Source organism: Battus philenor, unplaced genomic scaffold (assembly GCF_028537555.1).
Source record: "Battus philenor isolate CCGP_79_NKW_IND1 unplaced genomic scaffold, ilBatPhil1.0.hap1 SCAF_8, whole genome shotgun sequence".
Classification (NCBI taxonomy): domain Eukaryota; kingdom Metazoa; phylum Arthropoda; class Insecta; order Lepidoptera; family Papilionidae; genus Battus; species Battus philenor.
Genome location: NW_027181748.1, coordinates 13,210,917 through 13,226,061, shown reverse-complemented (window position 1 = coordinate 13,226,061; position 15,145 = coordinate 13,210,917). Strand labels below are relative to the sequence as shown.

The following is a 15,145-nucleotide window of genomic DNA, read 5'->3' as shown; positions in this document are numbered from 1 at the left end:
ATAAGTTTGATATTAGTCGTTATTGTTCAAAACGTGAACATTAATATTAGTAAAATAAATTAATGAATCAAAGTATACATACATAAGTAAAATAATAAAATTACATAAACAATAAATTTACTAAAAAATCAGCGGTGATAGCTCGGCAGAGATATACATGCAATCGCGGGTAGCGGGTTCGATTGAGATTTTATTTTATATAATTCACACTCTGTGCATTAATTTTATAAGACGCACGCAAACTAGTTTGCAGAGGATGGGCGATACCGTTTTTTGCATACTATAATATCACACCGTGATAGCTAAATCCGTTTACCAAGCGAGGTGATTTTGGGATATCCATAGATATCTTTGGAGTAGGCCAATGCCTTGCATTGGGTGTCTATGGGTGGAAACGACTATATTAAAAAATAATGGTAAAATTAACATTTAACTGGCAACATACAGCGTAATTAGTGTGCTAGGAACATTGTAATAGTTTTCTTTTTTGATTCTATAATCCGTTGGACGCATCGGTACCTTTTTATAATTAATTCAATAAATTAGTTAAAATATACAAACTGGTATTTACAATAGGTATTTTAAAATTTTTAGAAAATAATTATCAAATATTTTTTCATTCAAATTTTTTTTAAGTTTTATCCTTCCGTGAACATTGAATCTTGACATTTTCATGAATCACTCGTAACATCCCATACTTTTCTCCTCTACGGTCAAATTATTTATGTATTTTTATATTATTTGACGATCATAAAATTTTGGATATATTCACTAATACGATACATGTGAGAAGAAGCTTGATTTATTTATTCCAGTCTAACACTGGAATACTATCGCATTTATATCGTATTTTGTAAAATAAAACGTTCATTAGTTTTCTTTTACATTTAAAAAAATGAGTCAACAATAGATATTCAATGGTTTACATATAATTGAAATAATTAATAACAACCATATAATATATTCCATTTACTAATTAATAATAGATATAAAAAATATAAAAACTTACCAGCTTTACATGGATCCATGCCGATGTCATTTGAATGCTTGTGCTCATAATGTGACGATAACAGTTCGTCTATTGTATACGAATGCGGCTCCTCCCTCCGTTCCGTTGATCTTACTTCGACAGTTAGACATATGGCGACGATCAGTGACAATTTGAATACCGATCGGTAAACACGTGTGCACCCGAACGTCATTTTTTAAAATTTTGCACCACTGTTGAACACTATTACATAATTTTTCGATTAACCCACGTAATCTGTAACAATGAAAAGAATTTGTTAATTTAAAAGTACATACCATATGATAGTTATATTAAAACAGTGATTCCCAAAGTGGCCTATATCGACCCCTAGGGGTCTATTACGACCTGCAAGGGGTGTACGTCAGCGAAAAAAATTTGGGAGTCCGTGAAATGATTATGGGGGTCCACGATAGTGGATCTCAACACATACACTGATAGTACCTATTTACATCATACTATCTTATAATATCTTATAATGGATTGAATTGACGCCAAATGTTGGTAATTTTTTATTAAAGCAACAGGTTCATTTTTCTCACTAAAAATATTGGCTTATGTTATTTTATTTATAGTTGATTTTATGTTTTTTTAATGTTACGTATATTTTACATAACAGATCAAAATTTATTTTGAGTAGTTTTAATTTAAATTCAATTAATAAATGTGCAAATTAACATTTGTTTTTACTTTAAGTTTTTACTACTGCTAACACTAAACTTCACTACAGTTAGAAATTTACAGGAAATCAATATCAGGTAAGTAGGGGGTCTACCCAACACGGAAAAACATGGCAAGGGGTCTAAGACACAAAAAAGTTTGGGAAACTCTGTATTAAAAGGTAGTGTCTCAACATTAAAAAAAAAAATATTTTATTTGTTCATGTTTATACAGTTGTGTGCATATATTCCCAAGATTTATTGAAACGGTAAACCGCAAAGGACTTTACTAAGTGGAACTTATCCACGTATAAATCAGTGTGCGGACCCAGTCTGAGTAATCTCTTAATATTTCTAGGTCTGAGCGGTTGACAAATAGAGCTATTATTCAGGCCGGCTCAGTGGAACCGCAGGAGATCCAGCCGTTTGAAGCTGGTAGCGGTTAAAATGCTCATTCCCTTACCGCAAACGTGCGGTTGCAAAGATTAGTCTATGAGAACTACACGTCAAACTAACTGCAATTTTTTTAACTATGTTCTTTATATACCATTTATATATTCGTCGTTAGTAAATGAAAATGCATTTTTTTTAAAAAATATGTAAATTAAATATGATATAATGTACAATTTAATTTTAACGGATGACATAACAATACTTGTCTATTATATTAACATTAAAAGTTAAGAAATATTCTAAAGAAAAATTATTTTAAAATTTAAAAATTTAAAAATACTTTGGTTAAGAAAAATTGTAACAATACTCAATTAAAGTGTCAATCATTCTGCCTCAGGGTATATGTATTAATATTATAATAATATAAAGCTTTATTTAATTTCATACAAATGACTTAAAAATAAGTAAATTTCCTTTTTAAATAATAGTTTTTTTTAATAATTTTTTACAAAATTTGTGTGGAACCCTAATGGTAAAAGCCTCCTTTAAAGCTTTCTATTTTTCTCTATATTTGACAACTTGGAGCCACCCGTGACCTGAAGTAGCAACGATCTCCATCTGGCATTAGGTCTGCCTTTTGCTCTGGTATCTTGTGTTACTATCCATTTTATAACCCTTTGTGTCCACCTGTTATCAGCGAATTTCGCCACGTGATCTGGTCAGTATATTAATATATACATAAAACCTTGTCTACATGCATAAAAATAATTATAAACATAAGAAATATAAAGTTTTACATTAGGTAAGTATTAGAAATAAAGATAAACTTTAATCTTGACTCAATTAAATTTGTATGTAGTAGCCCTTCACCATTCCTCATTTTAGACAGGTTTCACCCATAAATTTTGAATAGGACCAGGTTGAAAGCGGTCTGGATCCAAGATCTTCTGACAATTTAACTATGTCGTCTCATCTGTCAACATTGTGTGTATTTTTTTTTCGTACACTAGTTGTCGTTATAATCTTTTTTTGTAATATAGAAAATAAATAAAAAACATAATGAATAGTAGCAAAAAATTTAAATCCATGAATTAATTTTTAGTTTTTAATTAGACATTTTTTTATTTATAGTTCAAATTGTTTTATAAAATAATAATATAATATAATTAAAAATTATTAGTCTAATATAAGGGGTAAAAATTGACAATGTTAATATGATATCTTTTACTGATATCATCGGTAAATAAAATTTCACCAGTAAAATAACTTCGTGAGAAAGAAAATATATTCCATTTCATTGTTTATAGAATCAGGTTTAAATACATTCATATTATAAACTGGTTAAAATAGTCATTGTCATTTGAAGATGTTGCTTTTTACTCGTTTAGAGTCAAACTTTTTAGGTATGTTGTAGTCAGTGAGTTGCTTCATTTTTTTTAAATTTTAGCAACTTTGTTCCAAATTTTAAATAATTTTTAATTTCGTATTAAAAGGTGATATTAAAAAAATGTAATTAAATGATATTTGTGTAAACATTAATTGGTCATTTATTATAACCACCGTCCATAATGTAGGACAAAAGATTTCATTAATGCCATGATTGGAAGCAAAACATTGAAATTTGCAAAGTTAAGCCAAAATTCGCTCCGACATAGTTTGGCTGTTGCGAAAGAATCTTTTACACATAGTTGCGAAAGTAAACAGCAGAACTTTGTAATTACAAACAGTTTTAACAAGTAGTTATAAACTTTGAAATTACGTAATTAGATTTAACAAGAGTTCTTTATGACACGATGAAATTTATTTCTTACAAAAATTATTAAAAATAAACTTTGACACCAAATGCAAATAATACAAATATTTACAGACATATTAAACCAATTGTAATTAAGGAAAAATTATAAAATTTTGTATATTGTTTAAACAACTAAGGACCTGTCACCAGTTCAAAGGGGGCGGCTGCCTGATCCCAAACCGTGTACAGCGCGGGCGAACGGAGTTTGGATCCAGATCCATCCTTGGCTCGCCTGTGGTTCACGCTGCCGCCCCAGGCCACATATACAAAATCAACACTACACAGCTCTACTCGGGTAGATCGGTTTACTTCGTGCAAACGTCATCGTACAATTGGAATGCGTCATTCCAGCTTCTGTTTTATTTTTATTTTCACGGACTCTTCTGCTCCGTGAACTCAGTTCCGATGAAGCTGTAAAATCCCCTGGTCTAACTGCATCAGTTTCAACCGAAACTAAGTAGCAGTAATGACTTATACTCAAAGTTCTTCTTAGTAGAAATGTATCGGATAGTCCTAAGTCCTGAACTGGAATATTTACGACTGAAATAACGATGATAGTTACTAAGAGACAAATAAATCTTATAAAATATTTATATATAACACACGGAAGGTGTTTTTGATAAAGGTTCCTTAATTTTCGAGACAATTGATCTCATAAATAAAGGAGACAATCATGAAAACTAATATTCCATAAAATGTTACGGTCAAAGGCTTTACCTAATAATAGATATTAACTAATGATCTTTCTTGTGATGTCCATTCCTTAAGTTTTAAATATACAAAATTTTGACAATCTATGCATTCTTAACTTTTATTCCATACATTATTGTAAAAAAAAAGTCTGTCTAATAATATACCGTTATTTTCAATGAGTATTAAGCCGTGTCTGCATAATTATACTTTAAACGTTAATCCCGACCCATCTGGATTATCATCTGTTTATATTACAAATTACTGACTCGTCCTAAACAAAGAAATATTTTATATACATGTAACCAACTGGCTTTATGCAAGTAAAAAGGTTACAGAGCTCACACTAGAAAGGTTGAACTGGCCAGTTCAAAAATAATATTTAAAAAATGTTATTCCAAAAAAGAACTGTTTTATGATCAAGCATATTATTATCACGTAGATTTTATTAGTAAAATAAATAATTAACTAAGTGTTACCAATAATAGCATAAAATGTTGTGACTTTATTCATTTCTCATAGGATTAAATATTCCATGGATTTAGTTTTATTTTTTTAATATGTAATTCAGTAATAAATACTCTTTAGGTAATTTCACAAACATGTTTTCTCGTTACATTATTCATATCATAGATATCATTATATATATCCTATTTTAAATGTTTTTTCAATTTGCATGTGTACACATGCTTACTAGTTACGACCACATGTCTCTGGCTTGACTGTCAGAAAATGCCTATAGTTCAAAGTCCATCAGTTCAGAATGAGTTACATTCAATGCCATGTGGGTCATATACGATTCCCGCTGCAATCTGCGTTCAGACCACTTGTAGTTCTTATTTAAAAATAAAGGATTCTTAAAAATGAATTGCAGTCGAATATAGGTAACTTATTAAAATTTAAAACTTTCTCCCGCTATAGCAGTATTGAAATAGTGTAAAGCATGTCTTAAACGACTTTTTTAATTTTTAAAGTGCGGGTCGTGTACGCCCTATGCGGCTTGAATGGAAAATCTTCAAAAATTGCAGTGGTAAGGAACGTGTTAAATAATGTAAATAAATAAGTATTATTTTAACTTTCTTTCTTAGAGACATTAGTAGTTTTTAAAACACGTATTATATATACAAGCAAAACGATTGTAGCAATCGTCGAAATTCGTTATAACTAAATTCTCCTATCATTTGAACAGGACGAAAAAACGCCAGCGGGTAAGTTTTGTGAACTTTCCTCTGATAGCGCCTGAGGTCACGGCTGACCGATAACCGACCCTTTCCGAGGCTGAGTACTCTTTCCATGCGAACTTGTACAGATAAGTGGACCAAAAAAAATGAAGAATTTATTACACTTCAAGGTCTGGTCCAGATAATGTTTCCAAATAAATTTCGCTTAAAATAGATATGTAGATGGCGCTATCTTCTTAGATTTATTAGAACGACTCTAAAAATGTTTATACATCTATACGAATAAATAAAAATTAAATATATATTTGTAATATTAAAATAATTTCTTTTTACTACATGTATATGAATACATAAACCAAAGTTACTTTTTTTTTAATTTTTGTTAGTCTGTTTTTTCCGTTTAATTTCTGAAATGGCTAAACCGATTTGGACGAGACTTATACTAGCAGATAGCTGATGTTATAATAAGTAACTTAGGCTACTTTTATTTTAGAAAAAAAACTATGTTTAATATTTTTTTAAGTAAAATTCCATCTGAACGAAGTCGGGCCACAGCTAGTTTTAACATATATTTATAACGTAGTTCAAAAGACGATAGTATAATAGCATAATATACACAACTGATACATTCTTCTGGACTCATTGACAAGCTTTAAGTCGCTCAATAAACCAAGGAAAGAGAAGCAGGAGAGTTGTGCTTGGGATTTTTATATGAGATCGAATTAGAAAAGAGGAGATCCATAGATGAACTAAAGTGACTGACATAGCCTATAGGGTTAGTAATTTGAAGTGGCAGTGGGCAGACAGATGGCAGAAACAGATGACCACTGGCGTTAAGGCATCAGGTTCTGTGGGAGATCTAGTCCAAGGACCAGTACGCGCAGCTTAAGACGTCTATGCGTAAGGTGGACAAACGACCTTAAGGTCACCGGAGAACGCTGATGCAAGTTGCATCCAATAGGTCTTATTGAAAGACCTATGTCCTGTAGTGGAAGTTCTATGGCTGAAATTATGATGAAGATACTTTCTATTCAACAGCAGTCTTTAAAAAATAAAATTACATTCACCATATTGAATAATAGAATGAGAGCGATATTATAAGTAAAATAAATAAATACATTATATTAAAAATTGATTTTTAGGTAAGAGTGTAATTTGATTAAATTATAATACTGTTTCATGTGGGAATTAGCTAGGAATAGTAAACATGTGCGATGTTCAGATTGAATCTTCATGGATTTAAGTTAATTGCTGTGGTCTAGACAGACTTTTTTGAGGTTTATTAAACTACATTAAGATATGACGAGGTGTGAGTATCAACCATGTTTTACATACAAATGTCCAGAGTCAATGAAATTGGAACAATTATTTTGTACACAAGTAACTCGCTGTACCAACTATCAGCTTCTGTTCTTTGACCTTTCATTCATGTTTACGTCCAACATCAAGGTGCTAGTGTTGTTGAAATAGCAACTTTGCGTGGTTTCGTTATAGTCCACATTAGTTTTTTCTATGCGCGGCGCATTGTACATTGCGCGTCGCGAATTGTGTTAGAGCAGCGGTCAACATTATCGCAGTGATAAGAGATCCAATAATAAATTGCTTGCTTTCTTTGTGTTCGTGTACCAAGGCTCAATGGTTGCTGTTTTGAAGGATATATTAGGGTGCTTTATGTTACGTACGCAGGTAACTAACTGGTTTCTTAAACGTATAATGTAACAAGACCTTTATAAAAATGCTGATCCATTTTCTAAATATATTATATTTTTAATAAATCACACAAAAAAAAATATCAACACAACAACTGTACTAATGTAGATCAGAACTTTTTGATGTGAATATATTTTGCTCATAGAAAAATGATATTTATTTTTAAACAAGTAATTGGTTAAATTATTCAATTACGTCAATTTTTAACTAGTCAATACAATTACTGTTTCATTTGTAAAAGCAAATAGTCATTATTATTATAGACGCACAATGTTTAACATTTATAACTTTAAAAATAGAATACTTATTTAAAATCTAGACAAGGTTACATTGAAAATTATGCGCTTTGAAGAAAATACTAGTAGTAGAGTTACTTTTATTATATTATATTTGAACAATCGTGTACAAAAATCTATCCAATGTAGTCGTGTTACATCATTTGTAACACAATAACAATTGCATCAATGTGTTTAAGAATTTATCTTCGTCTGGAATAGGAACTTCTTGTTCGTGTATCTTCTATTTGAAGGTCACGCCAATCCTGAAAAGCCTTGGCCGACATTTCGTCTAGTTGCCTCCACGGGTCTCTTTGCTTAGTTACATGAATGTTTATGTTAATGTGAGGCCCTTCACCGCTCATGCAGAGTCCGCCCATTGGTTTGGTGAACGCCCCCTTGATCACTTTTTCTCTATTTTTCTCAAAATAGTATAGTTAAGAATAAAACACGATATTAGTAATGAGTAAAAATGTAACGTTATTTTTAAGTGTAAATTTGGCAATTCAAGTTTTGGTTATACGTTAACTATTAGAATAAAGTTCGCCAGATTAGCATGTGAGGAATAAAGTAAATAATTAATTACAACATCTTATAAACCAGAGGTAATTATTTCCACATGCTGTGTTAGATTTCAATCGTTTTCCCGAACCCAATTCGGGACCGAGATAATCTTGGGGTTTCTAAATGCTTAAAATATCTTTAACGATTTTTCTCTGAAAATAATCATTGCTTTTGTTCAAAAATTACCTTCTCAAGCGAGTTGGGATGAGAAAAAATGAGCCTTTGGTATTTGTTGCGAATAATCCGCGAGTATCATAACATATTTTTATAAATTGAAATTTTAGGTACAAGGCTTTTAAAAGTACAATAAAAACTTTCTCAAGACTTCGTTGTGGCGATCTTTATACAACTATTGTTACTTAGAATGGGTATCTATCCGCCGATATGATGATAGAAATAAATTGTCGAACACAGGCAGCTTCCAGCCGTATTGTGAAAATATAGGGGAGGCCTAAGTCCAATAGTGGACTTCCTCGGACTGAAACGAAGATTATGATGTTGATTAAATTGACTGGATCATGGGATGAATGTTAAACGTACTGTAGGCTGTAATTAGGAGAGTATGTTCTATGATTTATTTCTGAGTTATTTGTTAGCCATCGTTAAATATAGAACAGTGTTAATCTAGTACTTAGGACACTGTTCCAAATTAAGCTGTGTGAGTGTGAGTGTTTGTCTCTTCCAAAGCAGAGTAAGAGTCACGGAGAGAGAGGAGTGTTGGTTTTACAATGTGTGAGTTCCTTACCTTCCGAGTGAGAATAACCATCCTTAAAGGCCTAATTGTGGATACACCTAAAGACTAGATTCACCTAAGGGGTTGAGAAGGTTTCCTTGACTTCTAGGTGACGAGCTCAGTGGAGTCTTTTGCTTGCGTTAGTTGGATAGGCACAAAACCAAGGTTCCCACGCACCTTTCTTTGGGATAAGAACGGGAGATTTTTCTACCCTCATACTGCAGTCGCAGGTGGGACTGCAAATGTATGAAAATGTTTTCGAGCCCAAGGACTAACGATAGTTGGTGGTAAAGCCAAAGATCAAATCTGCCGTAGTGGGATAAGGGCCTGTAATGGTACTCGCTCTCTTAGTCACCTTGTCCACTGAGTGTTGGGAGAAGAAGAAGAGATATATTTCTTCTTGATACGAAGCTGCGTAGACGATCGGGACTGCGAGTGCATGTATTAAAAATCTTTAAAGTGTTTTAAAGGTTGCATAAACTTGCTCTCATCAGGGAGGGTATGCAATGGCATTATTGTCACGTAAAATAAAAATGAAAGTAGTTAGGAACAAGACATGATGGCAGGTTACATATTTGATTCTTGTTAGAAAAATACTTTTCAATTATAATTTATACATCGCCTGTACTCTAAATACATAAAACCAAGTAAATTTAAGGCAAGTAGTGAACGATGTAATCTAAGGAATAGAAATAAACTTGTTGTACCCGCTATTAAGCTCCATAAAGTTTCTCATTTTAAGGTTATATACGATTCTATAACAAAGTACCAAGCGATTACTAAGGACATTTATTAAACACAGACTCTGCCAAAAGGCATATTAATCCGTTTCGGAGTATGTTAACGGTAAAGACGTCTGGAAATTAATTGTTCTAATTTCAAAAAATAACTTTTTTTTTTAATACGGATTTCAAAATAAAATTACAAATCCCACCGTGTTTCTTGTTTGTTTAACTTAGTAGGTGCGTTATGAACTAAAGTAAATTTAATATTAGACTAATTATTCAAGATTGTAATGATTTTATACAAAAAAGCTATTTTGACTTTGTTTTCGATTTTAACTTTGTGTTACGGACAATTGGAATATTCTGAGAAATATAGTCTATACAATTTTAGATGAACAATTACGCTCCGTGCCTTCTCTTAACGACGAAGTTTGTTTCAAAAGTTGTACCATTACATGGCCGTTAACAAGATTACGTATTTAATGTAGCTACTTTTGACATATTAGCATTAATAATAAATTATTTGTTTTTGATTGAAATTAGGCAGATCTGGAAGACAAGTAAAATATATTTAGGTTTTAAAAGGGTGAATGTATAGCTAATTTTCTGCTAATTAATGTGTGGTCTACCCAACCGAAATATCAACTTTATACTACCAGAAGTAATTGGCCTCTCGCATTTCAATTGAAAAGATAAAATTAGTAACACATTTCAGAAAGTTGTAAATAAGTTATATACGTTTTAATAAATGTCCCCTAAACTCTTTTTGTAACAGTAATTTCATGAAATACGTTCTTAGTGTATTTCCGCTTGATAAGACGATTTATTATAATAAATTTTAAATTTATAAATCTTATAGTTCCAGAGATATCGTGATGAGTCAGTACATAGGTGAAAATCTTTTATATATACATGTACACGATAAGTGACCATAGATATAAAAGTTTTAAAGGGGTGAATGTATTGCTTATTTGTCAATAAATGAAATGAAAATCTTTATAGAGATTATATTATAAGTTTTTTGTTGCGATAAAATTTTACAAAGATCTTTAATAAAACATTAAATTTTATTTGTAAAATAATTATTGAGTAAATTAAAATATTATAAGACTTATGGCAGCGACTGTACCATAATTTGCATGAACGTTTATATCATTCCTAATTAATCTTAATGGAATGGAACGTGCGATATATAATTACATCACTTCAAGCGCCATTAATATTTTACTGCAGCCTGGGAAAGAATTTCTACTATCGTGGACGAATGCTGGCCGTTGACAATAACTGCTTCAGTTAGTTCTAGTCTAGTCTGAATGTAAATCTCTTCAGTAACTACACTCGAAGACTTCTACGGGATCTTCAAATCCACCTTTAAGTCATTCACGAAATTAGAATGTAGCTTTTAGATCGCTTAGACAAATGTTTCATGGATATATCATAGAAAAAGACGGATTAGTCTGTCGCTGAAAGAAGCTGAAAAATCTTTGGAAACCAGCAAATCATACATCAAATTCAAACTACTATTTCTCTTAATAGACAGAGCTATTAGTTAGGTATAATTTTATACAATTTAGACACATGGTATTTGCCAAAACAGTCATGGATCAAACATCTTAGTCAGTCATTTTTTCTCTGTTGTATCTGTGAGTATATAAGGAAATCTTCAGCTTTCATAAAAATGAATCTTTACACGAACAAAAGTGACCATAGCAAAGGAGATTGGCAAGTTAAAATAGTTAGTAATAGGCAGGCCTTGTGGCCATAAGGTCTTTTAGTAAAGATTATGAAGCGGAAAATTCTGTACACGATGTCCTCCCACAAGGCTGACTAGACGACTTTAAGTTTGTTGAAAGACTCTAGATACAGGCTGCTTTCTTAAGTTCCTATTGAAAGTATATGAATGGAAACTCCATTGGCTATGGCTGAAACAATGATAATCAACTATAATAGTTCCTATTTCTTGGACAATGACATAAAAAATAAATACCAATAAATTTAAGTACTCTGTGGTTATCGTAACAGTAATACGAATTTAAATCAATGTTCGAAATTCATACACTATAAAGCTTTATTCAACAAAAGTTACATTTTAATACTGTATGCTGATAATTTTTATAAAAGATCAAATCAGAAATGGGGAGGTCTGTAAAGAAACGAAAGAAACTGCCATAGCCCGGCGGACTGACAAGTTGAAGTAGTAGTGGACAGGCCAAAAAGCGCACAAAAAAGATGGTTGGTAAGGCCTTAAACTTCCGAAGTAGATACCAAGCATAAGTCAATTGCAACGTATGATGTCCACACAGAAAACGGAGAGACAATTTTGTTAAGACGCTAGACGTAGGCCGCTCTGTGTTTTGCACTAATCGGTGTAACATAACTCCTGAAGATGCCCCGTGGACGGGTTAAACACGTGTTGAGTGATTTAACGTTGGCAGTTGTATAATTCGCATTGTTTGCCGCATACGCATTTATCAGCGGGCTGGCGGGCGGTGCATTTTGTTGCACGACTACCGGAAGTGGCTAAATATTGGTTCTTTTCTTACTTAGAATGGACTTCCGCGAGGTAACGCATGATTCCATTAAATAGCTAGATGTAGGCCGCTTCCGATTGGTCTTATTAAAAATCTATACGGTCATAGATTTTTAATATAGGAACGACATACGTTTAATATTATGAGGTATTGATAAAACTGTTTTATACTGGCGTACTTTATTGGGTATTATTTGCTTTTGAACCAATATAAATGTCTAATGTAAGTTAGGCTGCGTGTTATTGGTATTTAAAAAGTAGGTATTATAATTTGAATCATTAAGCCAGTAATGGAGAGAGCAACGTTCAGAGTTTATTTTGGAAATCGATTCAGAAATGAGGACATTCGTAGAAGAATCAAGTTCAACGAAATAGCTTGATGAATTGCTTGCTTGAAGTGGTAATGGACTCGAGCTAGATGGATCGAAGGGGATGTCGCTGGCAGTGCAAGGTCGGTTATTGGTGCGATCTTTGGGAAAGGCTTGTGCCTTGCAGTGGGTGCCTATAGGTGGACATGATGATAATTATAATGAATCATATCGTCTTGTGAAAGACGATTACCATATTATATACGTTATGGCTGTTTTTGTTATATGTAGTAAAAATAGAAGGGGCATCGAGAGATTGAGACGCTCTTAATCAAGAAGATCTCTTTAATTTTATATAGACAATTACAGATTAAAAAAATACAAAAAAAATTCCTTCGTGTTCTGAACTACCGAATGCATTGCCCTCGGGATTCTAATATTTTTTTATAAATAGATACCGAATGTTATCATTAAAAGATCGACGTTCTCTATTAGACGCCACTACAATTAAAAATATTTGTGGTGGCCATGTTAACTGTTCGGAACTGTTGTCCGAGGTAAACTTTTGAATTCCTGCACCAAGAACGCGTTCTAGATCTCTCTTTTTTATCAACGGCTAAGACATAATATCGGTAAACGTGCACCCTTATACAGAATGTGTCACCTCCGCAATTCATATATTACTGATATTGATATATTCTTTTGTTACTGTTTATCTCTGTAATAGCTTTAAGTAGAAGTATCACTGACTCTCTTTATATAATGATATGAATTATTAATCTAGTAATATCAATTATAGAGACAAGTTATATTAAATACAGTGCAATTATTCCAGTAATAGGAAAAAATATATTTGTCTTTTTAAATATGTACACAGCGGGCATAATACTTATGTTTCTAACAATTAAATTTTTACAGAGTATGTAGGAAAAGCAATAAACGGTTTGATTCTTTTTTTAATAATTTGACGTTTGGGTTTTTTTCTTTTTGGACAGAAAGTTATCGGCCTTTACAGATTCTGAGTTAAGGAGACAGAACGCAGAGGGCGTTTTGTATACACCTTGATTTAGAAAGCAAAGCTTCTTTAGTTTTGACTTACTAACAAAATTTTTGAACATAAATGATATGTTAAAATATATATATAAAAAGAATTGCTGTGTGTATTGTTACAATGTGTTGCTAAAAGCAAAACTTACCGTATCACACATACATCAGAAATTTAAATTTTATCTCATTGTCCTAATGTTTTACAAAATCTTTGAGTTGTAATTTTAAAATAAAACATATTTATTTTAACGGTGACGATAAATAACTAAAAAAAAAGTTTTAACACAACTCAGAACTTTTATTTAGTTAAGTTCTAATTTGAAGTAAAATAAAATTATGTACAATATGTGGATTTTTAACAATTTTAAACGTGGAATCATAAATGAATATGGCTACTTACATAATCACCGTTTTAAAAAAAATAGTTGAACAATAAACACACACACGCGCCGTACAATGTCGTCGGGATAATAGCTCGGGATGCGGACACGCGTGACGGCGTCCCGAGGATAACTGACACCCGCTCGTTATGCTCCGGAGCATCTGCCTGTACAGACGCGCTAAAAAAATAAATCACGTTCCTTTTTTGAATATTTTTTTTTCTATTTCAAATTTCGAAGTGTACTACTAGCAGTGTTCTGTCTTATTAACAATATATATATTGTATTACAAATTTCTTATTTAAATATTATATGGTTTGAAAATCGATGAGAGGAATACTATAAGATTTATTGCATAGATGTATTAATTAATAAAAGTCATTACTAAATTATTAAAGCAACTGAAGCAATTATTTTTTTATTAGGTTCCACAATTTTATTTAGAGATATTCTCCAATTTCACTTTGTTCACAATTATTTACAAGAATATTTATCTACCGTAGTAACAGCTTCACAAAAAAAATGTTTATTTGCATGTCATCGATGAACAGAAATCTGCGAATTATTTCTTTTTTTTATACAGCAAATCCTAACATAGCGTACGCATTACTCCAAGAACGTCATTACTGATCCCATCTCAGGGCTTCCAATATCCACTCATCAAACCATATCCTCCTCAGTTACTCAGAACAATGCAAGCGCAGACCTCACAACAGCGACAGCTGACTGAAAGAGGTAAATGAAATAAAACGGAGGATGTGAAATGATTATTTAAAGAATTATGAATTCCCTGTCCCTTAATGAGATAGGGGAGAAAGAGAGGGAAGAATCACGGGGGCCATTAAAGAAATTAAAAAAAAGAACGACAGCTTCACCCATGACACATCACACTCAGACAAGAGTACCTTGTACTAAAGTCATCGCACAGTTCATGAATCGCTTCGCTTGTGTGAGGACGACCCGTGGTAGGACCCACACCCACCTTCAATCACCGGGTAGTCCTCACTATCATCTCACATCGTACGTTTGGAGTAATTACACTATACACTCACACGCGTGTCTGCCTTCTGTTTTATTTCGTTAAGTTCGTGGACCATTCATTTCTGCGAGTAAGAGTTCATATTAAGC

The 15,145-nt window shown here is 32.2% G+C and overlaps 1 protein-coding gene across 1 annotated transcript in view; it reads right to left on the bottom strand.

Moving 5' to 3' along the window:
• Positions 1 to 14,131, bottom strand: part of tok (tolkin) — a 110,783-nt gene extending 96,652 nt beyond the window's left edge. Inside the window, exons 1-2 of the mRNA XM_068774945.1 lie at positions 14,038 to 14,131; positions 1,010 to 1,264 (exon numbers count right to left, since the gene is read on the bottom strand). Of these exons, the coding sequence (XP_068631046.1) occupies positions 1,010 to 1,202 (193 nt within the window). The 5' untranslated portion in view covers positions 1,203 to 1,264; positions 14,038 to 14,131. The remainder of the gene's footprint in view (positions 1 to 1,009; positions 1,265 to 14,037) is intronic.
• Positions 14,132 to 15,145: the final 1,014 nt, after the last annotated feature.